This window comes from Sinohyriopsis cumingii, chromosome 18, assembly GCF_028554795.1.
Source record: "Sinohyriopsis cumingii isolate HCF-2022 chromosome 18, ASM2855479v2, whole genome shotgun sequence".
NCBI lineage: Eukaryota > Metazoa > Mollusca > Bivalvia > Unionida > Unionidae > Sinohyriopsis > Sinohyriopsis cumingii.
In genome coordinates, this window is record NC_142978.1 from 64927371 (window position 1) to 64954634 (window position 27264).

Genomic DNA, 27264 nt, shown 5'->3' on the forward strand with positions numbered 1-27264 from the left:
CGTAAAATAACATTTTATAACATTGGTGGCGATAGATACTGAAGTATGGAAACATAATGGCAGACTATTGAGGTGACTGATAAATTGAGTAAAGCACCATACAGTTTCAAATAATTACCTGTTTATGCTTAAATGTGTCCTTGCTTTCCTTTTTATGCCATCAAATAATGATACTTATCTTCCTTCATACAAATCCTTCCTGCTGAGATAAGTTATATTGCATTAATTTTCCATAGACCGATACCTTTAAAAAGTTACACACTGGTGTGTGTGTGTGGGTGTGTGTGTGTGTGTGTGTGTGTGTGTGTGTGAAGAGATAATTTGCAAACAAAATATTTGACAATCATACAGATAGTCTTTTTCATGATCAAGTCAGAGAAACTAATTTAATAATATGTTGAAACCTTACCGTACACACCTCAGTGAAAGTCACCTCTCGAAAACAAAAGGCGTAAAGGTTTAAGATTGAAGTTATTTATATCCAGATTTTTTCTATTTCTTTTATACTGAAATAAATGAAGATTGTATTGTAATAAATATATAAATACTGGTTTTTGATTTGTTTTTCTTCACCCCATCTTAGAATTCCATAGTTACGCTGTAATATAAAATACCATACAATACACTCCATTAGTTATTCACTCTCAAGCTTGTTCGCTTTAATTTAATCCATTTAGAATATTTTATTTGCTAAATATCGCTTTCAAAATGTCTTTCAATCAAGCAACTACAATCATACAATGAAACCTTAAGTACTAGCAAACACTTCCTCTATGTTTATCACACTGAGAGAAAACATGCATTGCCAGACACTATCTTGCCCCTTAAGTAGTCCAATGAGCCTTTAACTGATCTGTATCAAAATAATAAACGAAGACAAACTGGAAAAATCAAGTACAAGACCGATCTATACCAACATAAGAAAGAGTACAGGACAGCAGTTCTAGCACGGATGTGAATGGCTACACAATGTGATCTCACCTGCTATTCCCATCTCAGCCCCTAGAAAAAGTATTGGAAAAGGAAAAAAAGGACTTTATTACTTTATTCTCAGTTAAACGGCTTGAAGCTTGCTGTGTGCAAGTAATTATAGTAACGGCAAAGAACAGAAAGCTGGAGAATACTGTATAATATTAAAAGTACAGTATTCTGTACCACGACCAGATCCATCATGCCCAACAAACAGCGACCTCGTTTACAATTATGCGTGTGTATATATCACAGCTATATGACTTCATCTGACAACCCCATTCACGAGTGGCCGAGTGGTCTAAAGCGCTCACCGTTACGGATCATTGCCATCTCACCTCTGTCTGCGTGGGTTCAAGTCTCGGATTTAGCCAATGTGGGTATGTGAGAAAGCTTGCCAGTAGCTTCTCGTGGGTTGGTGGTTCTGTCCAAGGTTTTCCCGGGTTCTTCATCCACCATTAATACTGGCCGCCATGTATAGCCTATCGTGTGCTGAAAAATGGCGTTAAATCCTACAACGACAACAACATATATCACAGCTATACACCTTCATTTGACAACCACAGTCCCACATATATCACAGCTATACGCCTTCATCTGACAATCAGTCCCGCATACTTCACAGCTATACGCTTTCATCTGACAACCACAGTCCGGCATACTTCACATATATATGCCTTCATCTGACAAACACAGTCCCACATATATCACAGCTATACGCCTTCATTTGACAACCATAGTCCCACTTATATCACAGCTATACGCCTTTATCTGACAATCACTCTCAAAAATGCATTGCGAACAAAAGCCACAAATGGCAACAAGACGAAATTTCATTAATGGCAACATCTCATCAAACAAGTCCAACAACTTTCTCAAAGATACCTTTTCTGTATCTTGATTTGATTCTCGGTTAAAGTCAAACTTACTTAATTCACAGACTTTTAATCTATCCAATTCATCAAGTTTGTATTCCAAGCTTGTATATCATTGATCACTGGATGAACACTTTCATAAATATTACATCATAACCTACATCTTGGATGTATCAAGCCTCTCCAAAACAACACGAATTGAGTATAGGCTTAATGCCATGAGCTTCTATCTAATAACTTGATAATTACGACCATTATATTTGCATATATATTAATACAAATGTTTGGAATTCTAATGTTGAACATAAGCTAGTTCAAGACTCTTTCTTCCTAATACACACATAACAAAACAATTCGCAGTTAGATTTTGTTAGTTTCAAAGATATATACAGTAGTTTTGTATGTACTGTTTCAATATCAAGTGCATTATTAAAGTCAAATTCGTATCATTGCAGAGGCAGTATCCTAGTATAAACATTGTTCCAGCGTGTGTATTTATATTTTTCCAAACGTACGTAACTTCATTTTGATTGTGAATAGTACCTTAGATGCTTTTAGGTGTGACTTGCTTCCATTTATACCAAACACTGAAATGTATACTTATAGCCTGAAGCCATATTTTAATTTGTGATTCCCAAAATACCATTTGTAGTGATTCCATCGGTAGCCTCCATTTCGGAAAATCATCGTTGGTTTTCTCAAAATTAACCTTTCATCCCCATTCATCACCTTCACAACAAGATTCAAGTCGATTAAGCAAGTTCTGCATCTCAATTGTTGGTTTAGTAAATATAACTATATCATAGTCATTTAGCAAAATAAATGTTTCAAATACTAGTAACGTCTACACAAATGTGACATTGGACAGTACACATTCAAGGTCACATACAAGTAAAGAAAGAATTAATAGTGACATAACGTAACTTAACGTACATCAAATTGACAACTGAAGTTATATTTCCGTTTTTTGTGGCTCGAACACACGTGTTTACACACACACACACACACACACACACACACACACACACATAAATACGCATATATATATATATATATATATATATATATATATATATATATATATATATATATATATATATATATATATATATATATACATATATATATATATGTATGTATGTATATATTGCTTCAAGCAAATTTAACATTTTCCTGCTCATAACGCATATCTGTATCAATGCTTCCTCAAAATCTATAATTAAACAATAGAACCTGCCACTGCATTTTCGAAGATAGTTACATATATGTGTATAACACAACCATTAATAATACCATATTCGTTTCTGAAACCCGGTTATTCATTACTAATTTGTTTTCGCATCATTTTGTATCATCTTATTTAACTCTGGTATTGAGAATTACTTAGTACCTGTAGCAGACTAAACCCAGTATACATTTTTGATTATACTTATTTTATATGGTTTATAATTATATGATTTATAATTATTTTAATCGTTGGTAACGATTGTTAAAAAAAGTTATAATTATTTATAGCACAAATTCGTGTGGAAGTACGATACTTGCAGCATTATATTAACAGACGAGTTAAATGAGGTTCACCATAGCATTTGGATTCTTTAATTAGGATTCTTTCATTCAGATTCTGGACCATTAAGATCTTCAGCTTTCCCAAACTTTAGGCAATCAATAGTTGCTCTCACTTCAGCCTCTTGGATTTTGCAATCTGATGTTGCATCTTCATTGCTTTTAGAAATATCAAATGCAAATATCAAATGTATATGTCACTGCTTGCAAGAGCGGACTAAAACACATGAACAATTACGCAACCAGTCCAAGTGTGAAATCTTGCTGGAGGAAATAGTACATGTGTCTCATAATAAGTTCCAAAATATGTTTGTGTCAAGGTCGCGGGTTAAAACCCCGGCCTTGTCTTGCCAAAGACTTTTAAAATTGGTACTAACAGCAGCAGACCGCTCCGGTGACTAGTGATTAGAGCGTCCGCCTCGGATGTGAGAGTTCGTGGGTTCTATCCCAGGCCGAGCCATACCAAAGACTGATACAAATGGTAATAACAGCTGCCTCACTTGGCGCTCAGCATTAAGAAGCTAGTGCTACGAATGATCGGCCTGGTGTCAGGATAATGTGACTGGGAGGGACATCATGCTACATGTCTGCGACATGATGCTCCATTGCTAGACATCACTTTAAACTGCCACACTGCATACATCGTAGCGATATGACTGAAACATTGTTAAAGCTACGTTAAAAATCCAAATCAGATATACGCGTTCTTCAAGTGCACTTAGAAGCTGCATTTGGATTTGCTTTGTTTGAAGTACGTTTCAATGTGATCTAGAACTCGAACAAATCTTATTGCTATAACTGCCATTCTTTTTGCATTTTGACAATGTTCCAAACCTGGGTTGTCTTATAATGGATGTGTTGTGCTGTTACCAAACAGTCTAACGGTTTTTCTCATAACAACATTTTCCGCTTTCTTCTTAAGAGCATAAGCCAATGTGTCCGTAGCGTTATCAAACTCAGATGTTCCAATCATTTGGCAAAATGTCTCAAATGAAACGTTCTGGAATTGCTCACGCAAACATTCCTGATATGTATTGTGTTTTCCATTTTAACTTTGTAAAGATTTGAGATCTGACGGTATAATTATCTATACTGTGCGTATTAGGTTCACTCCAAGATGTTATTTTCAATCCCTAACAAACCTAGTTAAGGAGGCATGGGACTTGATTCTACTCTGTTTACGTTATCAAAGGTAGATAATTATTTCATATTTCCGAACATAGTCGCAAATTGCGTGTTATATATAAAGCTGCCAACATCTTATTGTTAGCAAAACAGCCATTCACGAGTTTCAAACATCTAGATTTGCAAATACTCAATCAATTGTGGCCATAACGTTATAATTATTTAGATCCCCCCTAAAATAGACCACTAATTGAAGCATTTTAATTTCGAGAATATTTGTGCAAGTGACGTATTCCATCTTCAGCTATACGACGACCCTCCACTTCAGGGTGCACTGAAAAATTCTCAGAATCAAGGTCACTTTTGCAAGTCACTTATCAGGAACCATATAACATTTTAGAGGTAATCTCGATGTATATATACTCAATATCTAGTAAGTCATCACAAATATTTCTTACAAAAGTCATTTAAGCCCCTGAATTTAGTGCTGTATTAACATTTATATCCCTGGGTTTTGGCACAATGATAATAGCCATTACGAAAACTTATTTCGTACTGTAAGTCCATGTGGCTATAAAACGAACAGCTTTGTACTTGCATGTAAAATCTTTAAAATCGTCTTTGTTAAGACATTCTGAGTATCCTTTGCTTGATATATATATATATATATATATATATATATATATATATATATATATATATATATATATATATATATATATATATATATATAAGTTAGATCTCCTTTGAAATTATTTTCATTCATGTAAGAGTTGCCCATCCTAATGTTAGTTGAATGCACTACCATGCTGCAATAAGAAGATCTCAAACTGAATTAATGGCTACACGACATTAATGTAATATCATTTATCCAAGTTCCATTTGATCCAAAGTACCATACTTATAAGTCTTGATAGTACTGCACATATCGAAGCTTCAAACATGTAGCATAAAACATTAATATACTCTCTTAACTGCATGCAACATCATGTATATATCAGCTACCAGGAATAACTCAACGTTACTGCACCATAACAAGCAAAAACAGCATCTTTACTGATCAGCCACAACAAATCCTAACAATCCACATTTGTCCTCAGTAGCCTAGGAAAACAACAGATCCTAACAATCCACATGTGTCCTCAGTAGCCTAGGAAAACAACAGATCCTAACAATCCACATGTGTCCTCAGTAGCCTAGGAAAACAACAGATCCTAACAATCCACATGTGTCCTCAGTAGCCTAGGAAAACAACAGAACCTAACAATCCACATGTGTCCTCAGTAGCCTAGGAAAACAACAGATCCTAACAATCCACATGTGTCCTCGGTAGCCTAGGAAAACAACAGATCCTAACAATCCACATGTGTCCTCGGTAGCCTACGAAAACAACAGATCATACCCTGTTGAACGGAAATAATAAGGGAGGTATAACATCACAGCGAACCTCGGAAATCTACAGAAATGTTATCTAAAGGCGTCGATTTGAATAATATCTTTGCCAATCTACCATAAGCATATTCTAAACACATACACGTTCAACACTGACTCAGGGTGCTAAATCAAACAGCCTTTGTATTCCAAGCCAAAGAAAACAAACACAGGGATGGATCATGGAACAAAAATGTAAAATTTAAAAATGCATGCTATATGTCAAAATATGCCTAATAAAGTCGATACCAACTGGTAAACCTTTAGACAATACCGATTAAGAAAAATGGAACATTTCAAATACAAACAAGAACTATGGGAATGCCCAAGATAAGTGTATCATCCACTGCTTAAAACAAACTTTTACAAGAATAATTGGGGCTTCACCAGAGGACCAACGTTTTTTTCCACATTTGTCACAAAACACAAAATTCAATCAGAGCAACAACAGAAAAATGAATTTTCAATAAAACCGATCAGATATTAGACAATGGTATACTACATGGATGAAAATCTGACTTTTCAAGTTTAGCCACACAGAGAAAAATCCTCATTCTACGTTTAAACATCAAGTACCTTAAGAATTGTTAGCAACAAAAGACCAAGCCGTACAGTTAATACAACATAATGAACCTCTTCAGAGATCGGCGATAGGGAAACCCCAAAATATAAAACATTAACACAGATGCTGACCACCATGGACTTAAAACACCTTAAATTAGTTGGGAAATAGTCTTCAGATACATGGAAAAACTGCCGAACATCTTTCACAAGAAAGGGCTTCCCAACAATCTTACTACATTTTCAAAGATGAGTAGTGAAGGTCAAACGATTAATGAACGTTACGCTGATACTTATGTCCCCGATTTCTTAGAATGTGTTGAAAACAGACTTGCATGAAAAATATGAGAACCACTCAAGCGGACTAAACAACAATTACAACGCGGATTTATTCAAAACACTTTACCTAATAATGCTGCCCGTCTTATAAAAGAAGATATTAGCGAAGCAATGGATTAGTAAAAAACATTCGCTACTGTCACTCTTAATGTTGAATAGTGCTTCAACCCGTATGTTGCCTGCACAAGATATATCATTCACCTTAAAAGCGTGACTTTTGTTATACTAAATCCAAACGAAATCCAGATCGAAATTCAAGCGGAAGGAACCGATTAGCGACACAGAATGAAACTAAATTTAAAGGATCAAAACAAGAATCCAACATTTTCGCCAATCTCACACTGGGAAAACAACCTAGAAATTCAAACAGTCTCGTGCAATAGATGCAGTACACAATTGATCGAATACAGAAAGTTTACGACACTCATTATGCTATTATTGGTGCAAATGTGCTAAGGTGCAACTAAGTCAATCCAATTGTTTCCCAATAACTTTCTATACATTCTGTTGACAAAAATTATTTAAGGCTTTTCAGGCTCTTACATTAAAAACATTGATATTGCTATATTTGTAAAATATTAAGCTAGACTGGGTGTTTTTTCGGATAGATGAGCCAGATCTCTATCTTTACTCAGACCGGGGCTATTACTATATATGCACATATTGAGATAAAAATCCTACCGTTATTTGTAATACGCCATAAGAATACGACAGAATATGCGCTTGTATAACGACAGCTATCCTTAAATGACGAATGAAAACGCAGATGATTTATACAGTTTCGTCATCTAATTTATAAATTGTCGGAACCTGTTGTGAAGAAGCCGATAAACCAGCAGATGTTCCAACATTCAAATTCAAATGGGGCTATACAAGTGTTACATTCGTTTGATCTGAAATATGCTAATTTTCCCAGTAGTGCTAAACATGTTTCAACCATATACAACACATAATGTATTACCCATTCTCTTCCAGATTCAAGAAAGAACCAATACTGCATTATAATATGAAAGTTGTTGAGTCCTGGAAATATACCAGGATAACATTCATTATACATTACTTAAATCGAGATTTTTCAAATAGTTTGCAGAGATATCATGACTGATATCAGTTTTGAAATCAAACAAGAAAATGAAAGGTCGTCAATGTTTCAATCAACCTAAAACATCAGTATTTAATGCAAAACTTAAAATAATGCAAATTGGGATAAACGTTGGTACCAAGCCACATATCCGATATTTTTTTCTTAGCTAGTTACGTGAGACTGTTCTCTTGTTTTTTAAACTCGAAACTAAATCTAAACATTCCTGAATCAGCTTGTGTGTCAAAGCATCATATTGGATTGAAAGCCACGTTCAGTTTAATTTTTTTAACGGCAAGTCATATATTGGTTTGACAAATTTAAAACAATCATATTTAGTGAGTCAAGTTTTAAATGTATTAATATGTTTCTGGATGTAATCATTTGGTGTCAAGAACTTAAAAATGTTAGATAGTAATTTAGTCCATTCTAGTCAATTTTCATGATGTTGTAGAACATACCGTAAAGTGTTCTTCTACTCACATGCATAACTCTACCTTACGTCTTACCTTGTTTTCTGCAGCAATAGTTTTAAAAGCTGTCTGGCATCCTTCCTGGTAGATTTTCTCTTCCTCAGTTTCTTTCTGCATAATATGGCTAGATTCATTTGACGTGGGAAAATTACTCAGATTGTTCCACAAGACTGCAACAGTATGCGTCTTTGAGTAGAGGCCTGAATCATTAAATTTGGTTGTATTCGAATTAATCGTAGAATTATCAACCACGTCTTTTAAAACATCCTCCAGGTGACCTTCTGGCTTGACCATGCATACAATGGCCATACTAAGGTTCACTCTGTGAACGTAAAGCCAAAACATGGCGAAGAAGGCAAGATATGCAAACTGCCACCTCTTGGAACAAAGCCATGGAACTGGACCTATAAATAAACATAAGGTGATAAAATCACTGTAAAGAACCTTTTCAAATGCATTTGCCTGATAAACCCGTTTCTAAATTGTTTATTCTTGTATCGACGGCTAATGATCATAATTTATAGGCTAACTGTAAATTTTGATTTTTCTTAAAGCAACATGTTTTCAATTTCACTACAGGTCGAATAATTATATTCGACAAAATTTCCCAGAGCCGTAATGGTTTTGTTAGAAGACTGTCACGACTCATTATCTAAGGGTCGCAGGTTCGATACCCAGTTGACGACCTCCTCGGTGTATACTTGTGAAAGGTTCTTAACTGTTTGCATGACATAATATAGTTGTTAATTTGTTTAAATGTCGTTAGAACAAACCAAACAACCATTTTTCATTGCCTTAATTACCTCCTATTGGAACTGACAATAAGACAGTGAAATCTGTTTGAGCCGAGACCACAAATTAGGAATAACTTCTCATGTGGAGAACAAAAATTAAACCCTCTCTTTAATTACGCAATTAATCTCTGTCTAGAAAGAATATAGGTTTTATTTAAATTTCAAAAATGAGGACCCTTATCGGCCTTTACAGAGACGTTACATGATTATTAAATTAAGGACAGTCAGACAGAAGAGATCCTTGCCATCCGGTTTCGAGTCATCATCGCTTAGTTTAGGTTTATTGCAATGGTTCTCTTTTTCTTTAGCCGGTTTCTGAAGAAGAGCATCACGCGTTCCATCATCTTTACGGTCACCCTGTTGTCTTTTACCATCAGAGGTTTCCATTGATAAGTCGCTAATACTAGCGTCATGTATTTTCATTCAGAACGAGGAGAATTTTGATTATGTCAGACGACGTTTGACCTTGGGCATCAGTGTAGCGGAATGCATTTATCATGCATATCATAAAGTCAGCTGTAATGTAAAACGAAAGTATCAATTAGCAAAAATGCATATATATATATATATATATATATATATATATATATATATATATATATATATATATATATATATATATATATATATATATATATATATATATATATATATGAATATATATATATTAAGTGAACCTTAAAGTTGAATGCATTGAGCATTAAGATTTTATCACATTTAAGCCAGACAAGTTCGACCTTTCTTATTTTCTCCCCCACCCCCTATGTCAGTGTTAAACTTGAAAGGCCAACATCAAGGACTCATTGAGATTTGACCGGGGCATCTCAACGCTGTCCTGAGAAAGTAAACATTTGAGCTTCCCACCATAACCGCTTGATAGGAACCCATGTCAAATATTCGTTTTCAAAGCGAAGTTGTTATACAAACATAGTTCAGAAATTCTAGGCTATCTAAAATCTGACGAAAGAAATAAATGACTATCTAGGAAAATATTTACGATTGGTCAGAATAAATTAAGGCGTACACTTTGGAAGTAATGTGAATTTAAAGTGAGGACCTTGGTCGAAATTCTTTAGTTTGAAACTTCCTGAGAGGGGAGAAGTTTGGCTCCGAGGAAGCCTAAAAAGAATACTGCTTTCCCCGTTAAACAAAAAAAGGTACCAGGTGGCTGTGTTGTACGAAAAGAGAGGTTTTAGTGCTAGGACGCACAATTTTTGAAAGAGAACAACATTACGGTACGCAATTTTAATTTTTCACGTAATTTTCTACTTTGTTGTTGTTGCTGTTGTTGTTGTTGTAGGGTTTAACGCCATTTTCCAGCACACGATAGGCTATACATGGCGGCCAGTATTATTGGTGGAGGAAGACCCCGTGAACTCCCCGGAAAAGAAGCACCATCCTCGAGAAGCTACTGGCAAACTTTCTCACATACCCACTTCTACGTTTGATTGTTTGTTGTATTCATATGTGTTTGATATGACTAGGATCCATATTATGTATCGTTTATTCAATTTCATGGAAATCTGTTGATGCTAGAGTTGTTACGAAATTTATCTCTTTAATTTTACAGTTACTAGTTCATTGATAGAATTAACGGATCGCATGCGATCCAAATTGTCATATGTGTAGGATTTCATATGGCTGTATGAATGAATTTCATTTGTCTGTTAGGACGATAATGCTTATCGTGAGTTAACGATAATCGCATATTTATATCTTATTATGTAGTTTTTAAACGATCTTGTAGGTTAGGAGTTGCTGTGAGCTAGACTTTTGTGAATTTTATGCAACAGTAATCGAGCATATGGTAGCGTAGGTAAATAGATACGGTAAAGTAAGATACACGGCTCACGTGTTAATTTATTTTCGGTCGCTGTGAAGCAAGAGTGATGATCTATCGAATTAGGTCACAATTTATGCAGTGTTTAGATAGCTAGTTATGCTTCTTAGTAACGTAAGTGAAGGAATATTATGTATGTATACGAAATGATCCGTATAGAGATTATGGGGTAAATTTTGTCATTTAAGGAAACAGCTTTCTGGGAGAGACGGGACAGTCCGAAGACGGAAGTCTGGAGAGAGATGACGTGCTCAAAATAAAAGACTAGGACGTCCAGAGAGATGAAGCGTTCAGAATAGGAAGACTAGAGAGAATAGGAAGCAGTGTGATATACGGGTCAAGAGAGGAAGGTGGTGCAATCAGTCGTGGACATTGCGTTCTTTTCATCTCTCGTTATTATGATGAAATAAATCAAAATTAAACACTGTTCTTAAATTCTGTTGACATAACATAGGTTGAATAGGAGTTGCCACTATTAATTGTTATTGAAAATTTTTTGTTATTTTTTTTTCTTGTTTAAGGGGGCTTGTATTGCAATATTTCTTTCCAATAGTCTTGCTCAGTTCTCTGTTGATATTCTATCTATCCACTCACACCGGGCCATAAAATCGAGGGAGGTGATCCCCTAGATAACGCCAATTAAATCCAATTGACCACCCCTCTTACTACAAAGGCGACGTTATATATATATATATATATATATATATATATATATATATATATATATATATATATATATATATATAGAGAGAGAGAGAGAGAGAGAGAGAGAGAGAGATGTGTGCGTGCGTGTGTTAAAATTTACTTTCAACGTTGTTACTGTAAGTGGATTATATCTCAGCCTTTCAACGATGACATAAATAAAGTCAAAGTTTTTATTTCCAAATGTACATAAAAAAATATTTAAGCGTTGTTTGTACCTTTTTGCATGTAAACGTCTTAACAGTATTCTGGTTTCACGCATCAAATGTTGATATTCGGTAACCTATTATAACAAATTTATATCAGTCGCGATGTATTTATTATAGTACCATACAACACCTATTTTAATTTCATGTGAAGGCTACTTATCTCGACTTTTACTTTACAATAACTATACGAAATGAATAGAAGACTTCAATCGCATTATTCACAGATCGTGGTATTATATCCTCTAACCAGTATCTTCATTCACAGGTCACAACGTTCCGGTGGCCTTGTGATTAGAGCGTCCGCCTCGGATGCGGTAGGTCGCGGGTTCGAACCCCGGCCGAGTCTTACCAAAGATTTTATAAACATTATACTAACAGCTGCCTCGCTAGGTGCTCGGCATTACGAGGTTGGTGTTAGGACTGGTCGGCCTGGTGTCAGGATAATGTGACTGGATGAATCATCATGCTACATGACTGCGGTATGATGCTAGACATCACTATAAACTGCCACACTGAAGACATCGTGTCGATATGACTGAACAACCTTTCAAGCTACGTTAAAAATCCTAAACACACGCACACGCATTCACATATCGTTACTAGCTTTTTCTACCCAATAGCTGCACTCACTGGTCGTTAATGGTTTCAGCTATCGTATAACAAACCAGTTACGTACACTGACGACTTGATCTTTCAGTCAAGCATGACAAAACGAGCAACGTACAACAAAAGTGAGACACAGTTAGCTGTCCAAAGCTATCAAAAGGGCATTGTCATCCAAATCTGATACTTTTTTATTTTTTAAAAATTCTTATACGGTTAAATTATGTGTGATGTATACATTGAGCACTACGGTCTTATTGTTTGTTTCTTTAATTCTTTTTCTATGTTGCTTTTATCCCTCATAGTAGCATTGGTGGTGGTAGTATCAGTAGTAGATGAGGTAGTGGTACCTGGTGTGTAAAATAGTTATGAACATCTTTAGATACGATGTCTGCAAAACAATCCCATCTTGGGTTTAATTAACATGCAGGCAAACCATCAGGTTAAAAATAAATAATATTTCTAGTTATCTTTCCCATTTCCCAACTGCATGAGGGATACCATTCCCACTCATTGGGATCCGTATGATGGACTGTAAAAATTTCGATTACGATGATACTGTCAAACATTCTCTGACCAAACTTGATATATCAAATCATGGTAGGAAGACTCATTTAAAAAACGAGGAATTTATCGAAGACCCATTCAAAATAATAAGGGATTTATCTTTATCACTTCTGGGTCTCTATACGTGGGTGGTGGTGATTCCATGGCCGAGGGGAGGGGAGGGTATGAATATGCAATACAAAGTGTAGGCATTTGCGACGGTGAGCTGTTAAAGTTGTTCTAGAGCAGTGGTTGGGCCACCGCCCCCATGGTTATCCCCAGTGCACCCCATACCTTACCCCGTAACAAACATTATTTAGCATTAGCGCCCTCTCGATAATCCAACCGCTCTCAAGATGGTGGTACCGCTCACTTTAGGGACCACTGTTCAAGAGTATTTATAATACGGACTCATATGCATATTGGGGGGGGGGGCGGCCCGAGTGGCCGAGTGGTCTAAAGCGCTCTCCGTTACGGATCACTGCCATCTCACCTCTGTCTGCGTGGGTTCCCGGGTTCTTACTCCACCATTAATACTGGCTGCCATGTATAGCCTATCGTGTGCTGAAAAATGGCGTTACACCCTACAACAACAACAACATATGCACTTTAATGTGCCCAGGTAAAGAGCCGACGATGAATGAAAAAACGATCAATGATTCTTGCTTCAGACGAGCAAAAATTGATTGATGCATTAAATAAGAATACTACTTGATTGGATAAAAATTACCCGCATTAATTAATATATACGGTTAAATTATGTGTAAGGTGTATATTGTACATTGCAGTTTTATTCCACAGAGAGAGAGAGAGAGAGAGAGAGAGAGAGAGAGAGAGAGAGAGAGAGAGAAAGAGAGAGATTATAGGAGATCGAAATCCAGCGGTACTAAATGGAGTGCCCACTGAGCTTCGAATAATGTGTTTGCAGAAATGAATGGATTCTCTTTAAGTTATGACTTTCGATCAAATAATACACTGCACCAGGTTGAGTAATCAGATATATAATGAGACATATCGCGTTTTACAAAATTCTGTACTTGTTAAGTTCAAGTAAGGACTCCCTCCACTGACTTTCAATGCAGGTTTAGGCCTAACGTATATATTTCGTTTTCAAATTCACTCAACCACAACTGATGGAAAAATTCTTGCGAAACGGTAGGAAAATCACTCCAGCATCACAATCTATGCATTCTGAAATGTACTTACATTTTTATGATCGTGCCTCGTATATTGAATATATCACCCAGTCTGTACTAAAAGTACTGATATATACATGCGCGTTTATAACACTACAGCTTGTGTGCTAACAATGTTTCAATCGATATGATGCAGGGAGTGTTCACTGTTTCCCAACGAATTTAAGTCCTAATAAATCGTGATTATATATAATGTGCATAGGTAAATTGAAAACCGGTGGGTTTTTGCATTAGTCTAAGTGTTAAATTCCTTTTGAAAAGTAAGACCGTTGCAGTGTAACTCGCCTAGCTGAATGGACAATAGTACTGATGCATGAAAGTGACATGTGCAGGTAGCTATGGCGTGGTAAAGATAGTCTCTCTCTCTCTCTCTCTCTCTCTCGTCTGTGCATTGTATCGACATCTCACTTTTGTCTGTGTCGTTATAATCTCAGGCTCGACTATTGAGGGTATGTGAGGAAGTTTGCTAGAGTTTCCCGCGGGTGTGTGGTTCTTACCGGGATTTTTCCGGATTCTTCCTACACGTGTAGTCCTACATGTAAGACATAACACATGTTTTTGTTTTAGTAATATGTCTTTCTACCCAAATAATGGCCCTGTATAGCTTGTTACGATGTCGGTTGACATCGGAATGAGTAGTAACACTTTCAGGAATATCTCACACACTTGGCAGCCTATGTCGACACTCTTCCACTAATTCTTGTGTAATTAATATACTTACTGTCCTGTCCTTATCCTGGCGGAATGAAAATATGACACTAGCAAATGGACGCATTTTCATGTTCCGTTGACATACATTTGTATTTGTTGCAATCCGACGGTAGTCAAGGTATGCCGAAGTATGGTTAAGTAGGTTCATGTGGGGGATATGTTTCTTGAACGAAACGAAACGATGCTTAGTGTTCCAATATGCATAATATATATTTATTCGTTTTGTTAAAGAATAATATTTCAATTTAACCCGATTTAGGCATTACAGGCTTTCATCCTTTCCAGCCAACTGAAATGTAGGCCAACGAAACTTGAAAATAGGTACATTTCTTTTGTGAGAATTTGAATTTATTAGAGAAAAGACACCAGGTTAAGTAAAGTCTGACAAAAAAACATTACAACTTTACTTTGTAGAAAAGCGTCGTTATTAGTTGCCAGTTGTGTGTGATATTTCTGAAAATTTGACTTTCGTGACACTGTTAGTCGACATCAAAACACGCTACACAGAACCATTGGTTAGGCGGTAAGACCCCCACCCCACCCCCACCACCAGAACAAAAATGTGTGGTGATGTGTCTTACGTTGTAAGACTACCTCCACGTAATATACTGCCCGCCAAATATAGCCTATCATGTGCTAAAAAGGGGCGTTAAATCCAAAACAACAACAACAACAATCTCTCTGCTTCGATGACAACTCTTTTTCCAATTTAGGGAGCTGTTTCTACTCGAATTTGATTCTCTTACGAAAGACCCCACCGCACATCACAGTGTGCGGCTTTGGTATTAGCAACAATTAAAACAATGAACACTCCCAGTAAGTTAACCAGTCATGCATGGAGGACAATAAACAGGACAGGCTGAATGGTCAAGTTTAAAAACAATGTACAGCGCGTTTTGATGTGATTCAGCTGATCTTCAAGAACGTAATTATTTGAAACGAAAATAAGATGAAGGTCGTGGCTACGTGAACAAGAAATAGTTTTTGTTGTGTTTTTTTTCTGGGGGGGGGGGGTTTGGGTTGTTTCTTTTGGGGGTGGGGTGTTAATTTTTTTATATTTTTCTCTGTAACAAAGATTTGATTTGAAAAGAAAATGTCAGAGGAGACTAGAGAGATATCTTCGTATGCTATAATTATTTAATACAACAGGAAAATACATTATGGAATAACAAATGCACAATGAAAGACAGAGATTAGTTATTCTGCAGGTGTATCAGCAAAATATTTGTATGATGCTTCACAACCATGTATTTTGATCTACACAATTCCACGTAGATATAAGTATAATTATTAAACGTTGGACTGCTACTTTTACTTTTAATTGCAACCATATGTCTGTGTTGTTTTGCATTTACACAAATCACCAATTAGTACGGATCCTCTAATTTTATGTCAATATTTTCATTTTATTTATCTCGTTAAAAATATCGAATATTGATTTATCAGCACGAATTACAATCAGTGATAATCCCGTTACTCTGTCGACCATCTTACCCAAATTTTTTCTATTTATAATCTTATGTATTTATATCCATGTCAATATTCAAAGTGGACATAGATTATAGCAATAATTTTTTTTTTTAAAATACAAAAATAACTCTTTCATCCGCTTTTACGTAAGGCGTTTCTATGTATCAGATTCTACTAATATAGAACTAGCGATGTTATATCCTTGCAGTGGGCACTATATGACCATTACAGAAGTGAGCAATGTTATATCCTTGAAGTGGGCACTATACAGTATGACCATTACAGAAGTGAGCAATGTTATATCCTTGCAGTGGGCACTATATGACCATTACAGAAGTGAGCAATGTTATATCCTTGCAGTGGGCACTATATGACCATTACGGAAGTGAGCAATGTTATATCCTTGCAGTGGGCACTATAGGTCCATTACAGAAGTGAGCAATGTTATATCCTTGCAGTGGGCACTATAGGTCCATTACAGAAGTGAGCAATGTTATATCCTTGCAGTGGGCACTATAGGTCCATTACAGAAGTGAGCAATGTCATATCCTTGCAGTGGGCACTATATGACCATTACAGAAGTGAGCAATGTTATATCCTTGCAGTGGGCACTATATGACCATTACAGAAGTGAGCAATGTTATATCCTTGCAGTGGGCACTATATGACCATTACAGAAGTGAGCAATGTTATATCCTTGCAGTGGGCACTATACAGTATGACCATTACAGAAGTGAGCAATGTTATATCCTTGCAGTGGGCACTATAGGTCCATTACAGAAGTGAGCAATGTTATATCCTTGCAGTGGGCACTATATGACCATTACAGAAGTGAGCAATGTTATATCCTTGCAGTGGGCACTATACAGCATGACCATTACAGAAGTGAGCAATGTTATATCCTTGCAGTGGGCACTATATGACCATTACAGAAGTGAGCAATGTTATATTCTTGCAGTGGGCACTATATGACCATTACAGAAGTGAGCAATGTTATATCCTTGCAGTGGGCACTATACAGTATGACCATTACAGAAGTGAGCAATGTTATATCCTTGCAGTGGGCACTATATGACCATTACAGAAGTCAGCAATGTTATATCCTTGCAGAGGGCACTATAGGTCCATTACAGAAGTGAGCAATGTTATATCCTTGCAGTGGGCACTATATGACCATTACAGAAGTGAGCAATGTTATATCCTTGCAGTGGGCACTATATGACCATTACAGAAGTGAGCAATGTTATGTCCTTGCAGTGGGCACTATACAGTATGACCATTACAGAAGTGAGCAATGTTATATCCTTGCAGTGGGCACTATATGACCATTACAGAAGTGAGCAATGTTATATCCTTGCAGTGGGCACTATAGGTCCATTACAGAAGTGAGCAATGTTATATCCTTGCAGTGGGCACTATACAGTATGACCATTACAGAAGTGAGCAATGTTATATCCTTGCAGTGGGCACTATAGGTCGATTACAGAAGTGAGCAATGTTATATCCTTGCAGTGGGCACTATATGACCATTACAGAAGTGAGCAATATTATATCCTTGGAGTGGGCACTATATGACCATTACAGAAGTGAGCAATGTTATATCCTTGCAGTGGGCACTATAGGTTCATTACAGAAGTGAGCAATGTTATATCCTTGCAGTGGGCACTATATGACCATTACAGAAGTGAGCAATGTTATATCCTTGCAGTGGGCACTATATGACCATTACATAAGTGAGCAATGTTATATCCTTGCAGTGGGCACTATACAGTATGACCATTACAGAAGTGAGCAATGTTATATCCTTGCAGTGGGGACTATAGGTCCATTACAGAAGTGAGCAATGTTATATCCTTGCAGTGGGCACTATATGACCATTACAGAAGTGAGCAATGTTATATCCTTGCAGTGGGCACTATATGACCATTACAGAAGTGAGCAATGTTATATCCTTGCAGTGGGCACTATATGACCATTGCAGAAGTGAGCAATGTTATATCCTTGCAGTGGGCACTATATGACCATTACAGAAGTGAGCAATGTTATATCCTTGCAGTGGGCACTATATGACCATTACAGAAGTGAGAAATGTTATATCCTTGCAGTGGGCACTATATGACCATTACAGAAGTGAGCAATGTTATATCCTTGCAGTGGGCACTATACAGTATGACCATTACAGAAGTGAGCAATGTTATATCCTTGCAGTGGGCACTACATGACCATTACAGAAGTGAGCAATGTTATATCCTTGCAGTGGGCACTATAGGTCCATTACAGAAGTGAGCAATGTTATATCCTTGCAGTGGGCACTATATGACCATTACAGAAGTGAGCAATGTTATATCCTTGCAGTGGGCACTATACAGTATGACCATTACAGAAGTGAGCAATGTTATATCCTTGCAGTGGGCACTATATGACCATTACAGAAGTGAGCAATGTTATATCCTTGCAGTGGGCACTATATGACCATTACAGAAGTGAGCAATGTTATGTCCTTGCAGTGGGCACTATACAGTATGACCATTACAGAAGTGAGCAATGTTATATCCTTGCAGTGGGCACTATATGACCATTACAGAAGTGAGCAATGTTATATCCTTGCAGTGGGCACTATAGGTCCATTACAGAAGTGAGCAATGTTATATCCTTGCAGTGGGCACTATACAGTATGACCATTACAGAAGTGAGCAATGTTATATCCTTGCAGTGGGCACTATAGGTCCATTACAGAAGTGAGCAATGTTATATCCTTGCAGTGGGCACTATATGACCATTACAGAAGTGAGCAATGTTATATCCTTGGAGTGGGCACTATATGACCATTACAGAAGTGAGCAATGTTATATCCTTGCAGTGGGCACTATAGGTCCATTACAGAAGTGAGCAATGTTATATCCTTGCAGTGGGCACTATATGACCATTACAGAAGTGAGCAATGTTATATCCTTGCAGTGGGCACTATACAGTATGACCATTACAGAAGTGAGCAATGTTATATCCTTGCAGTGGGGACTATAGGTCCATTACAGAAGTGAGCAATGTTATATCCTTGCAGTGGGCACTATATGACCATTACAGAAGTGAGCAATGTTATATCCTTGCAGTGGGCACTATATGACCATTACAGAAGTGAGCAATGTTATATCCTTGCAGTGGGCACTATAGGTCCATTACAGAAGTGAGCAATGTTATATCCTTGCAGTGGGCACTATATGACCATTACAGAAGTGAGCAATGTTATATCCTTGCAGTGGGCACTATATGACCATTACAGAAGTGAGCAATGTTATATCCTTGCAGTGGGCACTATACAGTATGACCATTACAGAAGTGAGCAATGTTATATCCTTGCAGTGGGGACTATAGGTCCATTACAGAAGTGAGCAATGTTATATCCTTGCAGTGGGCACTATATGACCATTACAGAAGTGAGCAATGTTATATCCTTGCAGTGGGCACTATACAGTATGACCATTACAGAAGTGAGCAATGTTATATCCTTGCAGTGGGCACTATATGACCATTACAGAAGTGAGTAATGTTATATTCTTGCAGTGGGCACTATATTACCATTACAGAAGTGAGCAATGTTATATCCTTGCAGTGGGGACTATAGGTCCATTACAGAAGTGAGCAATGTTATATGCTTGCAGTGGGCACTATATGACCATTACAGAAGTGAGCAATGTTATATCCTTGCAGTGGGCACTATATGACCATTACAGAAGTGATCAATGTTATATCCTTGCAGTGGGCACTATAGGTCCATTACAGAAGTGAGCAATGTTATATCCTTGCAGTGGGCACTATATGACCATTACAGAAGTGAGCAATGTTATATCCTTGCAGTGGGCACTATACAGTATGACCATTACAGAAGTGAGCAATGTTATATCCTTGCAGTGGGGACTATAGGTCCATTACAGAAGTGAGCAATGTTATATCCTTGCAGTGGGCACTATATGACCATTACAGAAGTGAGCAATGTTATATCCTTGCAGTGGGCACTATACAGTATGACCATTACAGAAGTGAGCAATGTTATATCCTTGCAGTGGGCACTATATGACCATTACAGAAGTGAGCAATGTTATATTCTTGCAGTGGGCACTATATGACCATTACAGAAGTGAGCAATGTTATATCCTTGCAGTGGGCACTATACAGTATGACCATTACAGAAGTGAGCAATGTTATATCCTTGCAGTGGGCACTATATGACCATTACAGAAGTGAGCAATGTTATATCCTTGCAGTGGGCACTATATGACCATTACAGAAGTGAGCAATGTTATATCCTTGCAGTGGGCACTATAGGTCCATTACAGAAGTGAGCAATGTTATATCCTTGCAGTGGGCACTATATGACCATTACAGAAGTGAGAAATGTTATATCCTTGCAGTGGGCACTATATGACCATTACAGAAGTGAGCAATGTTATATCCTTGCAGTGGGCACTATACAGTATGACCATTACAGAAGTGAGCAATGTTATATCCTTGCAGTGGGCACTATATGACCATTACAGAAGTGAGCAATGTTATATTCTTGCAGTGGGCACTATATGACCATTACAGAAGTGAGCAATGTTATATCCTTGCAGTGGGCACTATAGGTCCATTACAGAAGTGAGCAATGTTATATCCTTGCAGTGGGCACTATAGGTCCATTACAGAAGTGAGCAATGTTATATCCTTGCAGTGGGCACTATAGGTCCATTACAGAAGTGAGCAATGTTATATCCTTGCAGTTGGCACTATATGACCATTACATAAGTGAGCAATGTTATATCCTTGCAGTGGGGACTATAGGTCCATTACAGAAGTGAGCAATGTTATATCCTTGCAGTGGGCACTATATGACCATTACAGAAGTGAGCAATGTTATATCCTTGCAGTGGGCGCTATAGGTCCATTACAGAAGTGAGCAATGTTATATCCTTGCAGTGGGCACTATATGACCATTACAGAAGTGAGCAATGTTATATCCTTGCAGTGGGCACTATATGACCATTACAGAAGTGAGCAATGTTATATCCTTGCAGTGGGCACTATAGGACCATTACAGAAGTGAGCAATGTTATATCCTTGCAGTGGGCACTATATGACCATTACAGAAGTGAGCAATGTTATATCCTTGCAGTGGGCACTATAGGTCCATTACAGAAGTGAGCAATGTTATATCCTTGGAGTGGGCACTATATGACCATTACAGAAGTGAGCAATGTTATATCCTTGCAGTGGGCACTATATGACCATTACAGAAGTGAGAAATGTTATATCCTTGCAGTGGGCACTATATGACCATTACAGAAGTGAGCAATGTTATATTCTTGCAGTGGGCACTATACAGTATGACCATTACAGAAGTGAGCAATGTTATATCCTTGCAGTGGGCACTATATGACCATTACAGAAGTGAGCAATGTTATATTCTTGCAGTGGGCACTATATGACCATTACAGAAGTGAGCAATGTTATATCCTTGCAGTGGGCACTATACAGTATGACCATTACAGAAGTGAGCAATGTTATATCCTTGCAGTGGGCACTATATGACCATTACAGAAGTGAGCAATGTTATATCCTTGCAGTGGGCACTATAGGTCCATTACAGAAGTGAGCAATGTTATATCCTTGCAGTGGGCACTATATGACCATTACAGAAGTGAGCAATGTTATATCCTTGCAGTGGGCACTATATGACCATTACAGAAGTGAGCAATGTTATGTCCTTGCAGTGGGCACTATACAGTATGACCATTACAGAAGTGAGCAATGTTATATCCTTGCAGTGGGCACTATATGACCATTACAGAAGTGAGCAATGTTATATCCTTGCAGTGGGCACTATAGGTCCATTACAGAAGTGAGCAATGTTATATCCTTGCAGTGGGCACTATACAGTATGACCATTACAGAAGTGAGCAATGTTATATCCTTGCAGTGGGCACTATAGGTCGATTACAGAAGTGAGCAATGTTATATCCTTGCAGTGGGCACTATATGACCATTACAGAAGTGAGCAATGTTATATCCTTGGAGTGGGCACTATATGACCATTACAGAAGTGAGCAATGTTATATCCTTGCAGTGGGCACTATAGGTCCATTACAGAAGTGAGCAATGTTATATCCTTGCAGTGGGCACTATATGACCATTACAGAAGTGAGCAATGTTATATCCTTGCAGTGGGCACTATATGACCATTACATAAGTGAGCAATGTTATATCCTTGCAGTGGGCACTATACAGTATGACCATTACAGAAGTGAGCAATGTTATATCCTTGCAGTGGGGACTATAGGTCCATTACAGAAGTGAGCAATGTTATATCCTTGCAGTGGGCACTATATGACCATTACAGAAGTGAGCAATGTTATATCCTTGCAGTGGGCACTATATGACCATTACAGAAGTGAGCAATGTTATATCCTTGCAGTGGGCACTATATGACCATTACAGAAGTGAGCAATGTTATATCCTTGCAGTGGGCACTATATGACCATTACAGAAGTGAGCAATGTTATATCCTTGCAGTGGGCACTATATGACCATTACAGAAGTGAGAAATGTTATATCCTTGCAGTGGGCACTATAGGACCATTACAGAAGTGAGCAATGTTATATCCTTGCAGTGGGCACTATACAGTATGACCATTACAGAAGTGAGCAATGTTATATCCTTGCAGTGGGCACTATATGACCATTACAGAAGTGAGCAATGTTATATCCTTGCAGTGGGCACTATAGGTCCATTACAGAAGTGAGCAATGTTATATCCTTGCAGTGGGCACTATATGACCATTACAGAAGTGAGCAATGTTATATCCTTGCAGTGGGCACTATACAGTATGACCATTACAGAAGTGAGCAATGTTATATCCTTGCAGTGGGCACTATATGACCATTACAGAAGTGAGCAATGTTATATCCTTGCAGTGGGCATTATATGACCATTACAGAAGTGAGCAATGTTATGTCCTTGCAGTGGGCACTATACAGTATGACCATTACAGAAGTGAGCAATGTTATATCCTTGCAGTGGGCACTATATGACCATTACAGAAGTGAGCAATGTTATATCCTTGCAGTGGGCACTATAGGTCCATTACAGAAGTGAGCAATGTTATATCCTTGCAGTGGGCACTATACAGTATGACCATTACAGAAGTGAGCAATGTTATATCCTTGCAGTGGGCACTATAGGTCCATTACAGAAGTGAGCAATGTTATATCCTTGCAGTGGGCACTATATGACCATTACAGAAGTGAGCAATGTTATATCCTTGGAGTGGGCACTATATGACCATTACAGAAGTGAGCAATGTTATATCCTTGCAGTGGGCACTATAGGTCCATTACAGAAGTGAGCAATGTTATATCCTTGCAGTGGGCACTATATGACCATTACAGAAGTGAGCAATGTTATATCCTTGCAGTGGGCACTATATGACCATTACATAAGTGAGCAATGTTATATCCTTGCAGTGGGCACTATACAGTATGACCATTACAGAAGTGAGCAATGTTATATCCTTGCAGTGGGGACTATAGGTCCATTACAGAAGTGAGCAATGTTATATCCTTGCAGTGGGCACTATATGACCATTACAGAAGTGAGCAATGTTATATCCTTGCAGTGGGCACTATATGACCATTACAGAAGTGAGCAATGTTATATCCTTGCAGTGGGCACTATAGGTCCATTACAGAAGTGAGCAATGTTATATCCTTGCAGTGGGCACTATATGACCATTACAGAAGTGAGCAATGTTATATCCTTGCAGTGGGCACTATACAGTATGACCATTACAGAAGTGAGCAATGTTATATCCTTGCAGTGGGGACTATAGGTCCATTACAGAAGTGAGCAATGTTATATCCTTGCAGTGGGCACTATATGACCATTACAGAAGTGAGCAATGTTATATCCTTGCAGTGGGCACTATACAGTATGACCATTACAGAAGTGAGCAATGTTATATCCTTGCAGTGGGCACTATATGACCATTACAGAAGTGAGTAATGTTATATTCTTGCAGTGGGCACTATATTACCATTACAGAAGTGAGCAATGTTATATCCTTGCAGTGGGGACTATAGGTCCATTACAGAAGTGAGCAATGTTATATCCTTGCAGTGGGCACTATATGACCATTACAGAAGTGAGCAATGTTATATCCTTGCAGTGGGCACTATATGACCATTTCAGAAGTGAGCAATGTTATATCCTTGCAGTGGGCACTATAGGTCCATTACAGAAGTGAGCAATGTTATATCCTTGCAGTGGGCACTATATGACCATTACAGAAGTGAGCAATGTTATATCCTTGCAGTGGGCACTATATGACCATTACAGAAGTGAGCAATGTTATATCCTTGCAGTGGGCACTATACAGTATGACCATTACAGAAGTGAGCAATGTTATATCCTTGCAGTGGGGACTATAGGTCCATTACAGAAGTGAGCAATGTTATATCCTTGCAGTGGGCACTATATGACCATTACAGAAGTGAGCAATGTTATATCCTTGCAGTGGGCACTATACAGTATGACCATTACAGAAGTGAGCAATGTTATATCCTTGCAGTGGGCACTATATGACCATTACAGAAGTGAGCAATGTTATATTCTTGCAGTGGGCACTATATGACCATTACAGAAGTGAGCAATGTTATATCCTTGCAGTGGGCACTATACAGTATGACCATTACAGAAGTGAGCAATGTTATATCCTTGCAGTGGGCACTATATGACCATTACAGAAGTCAGCAATGTTATATCCTTGCAGTGGGCACTATATGACCATTACAGAAGTGAGCAATGTTATATCCTTGCAGTGGGCACTATAGGTCCATTACAGAAGTGAGCAATGTTATATCCTTGCAGTGGGCACTATATGACCATTACAGAAGTTAGCAATGTTATATCCTTGCAGTGGGCACTATATGACCATTACAGAAGTGAGAAATGTTATATCCTTGCAGTGGGCACTATATGACCTTTACAGAAGTGAGCAATGTTATATCCTTGCAGTGGGCACTATACAGTATGACCATTACAGAAGTGAGCAATGTTATATCCTTGCAGTGGGCACTATATGACCATTACAGAAGTGAGCAATGTTATATTCTTGCAGTGGGCACTATATGACCATTACAGAAGTGAGCAATGTTATATCCTTGCAGTGGGCACTATAGGTCCATTACAGAAGTGAGCAATGTTATATCCTTGCAGTGGGCACTATAGGTCCATTACAGAAGTGAGCAATGTTATATCCTTGCAGTGGGCACTATAGGTCCATTACAGAAGTGAGCAATGTTATATCCTTGCAGTTGGCACTATATGACCATTACAGAAGTGAGCAATATTATATCCTTGCAGTGGGCACTATAGGTCCATTACAGAAGTGAGCAATGTTATATCCTTGCAGTGGGCACTATATGACCATTACAGAAGTGAGCAATGTTATATCCTTGCAGTGGGCGCTATAGGTCCATTACAGAAGTGAGCAATGTTATATCCTTGCAGTGGGCACTATATGACCATTACAGAAGTGAGCAATGTTATATCCTTGCAGTGGGCACTATATGACCATTACAGAAGTGAGAAATGTTATATCCTTGCAGTGGGCACTATAGGACCATTACAGAAGTGAGCAATGTTATATCCTTGCAGTGGGCACTATATGACCATTACAGAAGTGAGAAATGTTATATCCTTGCAGTGGGCACTATATGACCATTACGGAAGTGAGCAATGTTATATCCTTGCAGTGGGCACTATATGACCATTACAGAAGTGAGCAATGTTATATCCTTGCATTGGGCACTATAGGTCCATTACAGAAGTGAGCAATGTTATATCCTTGCAGTGGGCACTATAGGTCCATTACAGAAGTGAGCAATGTTATACCCTTTCAGTGGGCACTATAGGTCCATTACAGAAGTGCGCAATGTTATACCCTTTCAGTAGGCACTATAAGACTATTACAGTGTGAATCAGATTCTTTTCAAGATCACAAGCAGATTTTGAAGCCTCTGCTATCTTATATTTATTAGCATGGAGTACAAGCTGACAGTTGTTATTATGTAAGTTGATAAAAGCATATCCTTCTAGTGTCTTACTTCAAATGTAATCAGTCGTACAATCTGTTAGTTATAACCCAATATGGCTGCTGATGACTTTATTCTGAACTGGGACTGGACCTACTATGAGATTCGTTCAACACCCCATCTATTACCCAAACACATGTATTACCCTAGTATCTTCCCCAAAACATCAATGACAGGTGTATACTACCCCAAGAAACGCATTGTAATTTGTACTAGTATGTTTGACCTGCCATAGTTCGTGCCCTTAATGCGAATTTTAACGGTTGAATTATAATATTGTGAGAAACTATTAAAATCGCATTAGAAAGTGTTCACCGACATCTGCTTTAATGGTTCATCGTTGAAAAATGTGTATAAACTCTAAATCTTTTGCAAGCTATGTCTTCTTTTCCTATTGTGTCAAAATTTGAAGTTGGTTTCTTGTTCGTGGCCCTGAGATAAAGTCCACTTAAAGTAAGATTGGCATAATGTGTGCTTCATCCATTTTTCTAAGCGTACATTTCTTTGAGAAATAGGTTTTGGGTTATAGAACAAAATAACAAAATACTACGAAAAAAGATGCAAACGAAACAACTTAAGGCTGAAGTAGAAATATTAGTTTCATTATTATTTGTATAAATGCCACAAAACACTGGTTTCAGGGAAAAG

General features: G+C 37.7%; 1 protein-coding gene across 4 annotated transcripts in view; it reads right to left on the reverse strand.

Moving 5' to 3' along the window:
• LOC149776809 (sialin-like) overlaps positions 1-27264 on the reverse strand; it is a 76727-nt gene that overhangs the window by 14281 nt on the left and 35182 nt on the right. For 2 of the 4 annotated variants that reach the window (XM_089941512.1, XM_089941509.1), the window contains exons 1-3: positions 14321-14429; positions 9460-9730; positions 8457-8824 (exon numbers count right to left, since the gene is read on the reverse strand). In XM_089941512.1, coding sequence (XP_089797638.1) covers positions 8457-8824; positions 9460-9637 — 546 coding nt within the window. In that variant the 5' untranslated portion in view covers positions 9638-9730; positions 14321-14429. Of the gene's footprint in view, positions 1-8456; positions 8825-9459; positions 9731-14320; positions 14430-15031; positions 15130-27264 lie in introns of those variants that run through there. The other 2 variants (XM_089941510.1, XM_089941511.1) reach the window with 2 other exon arrangements.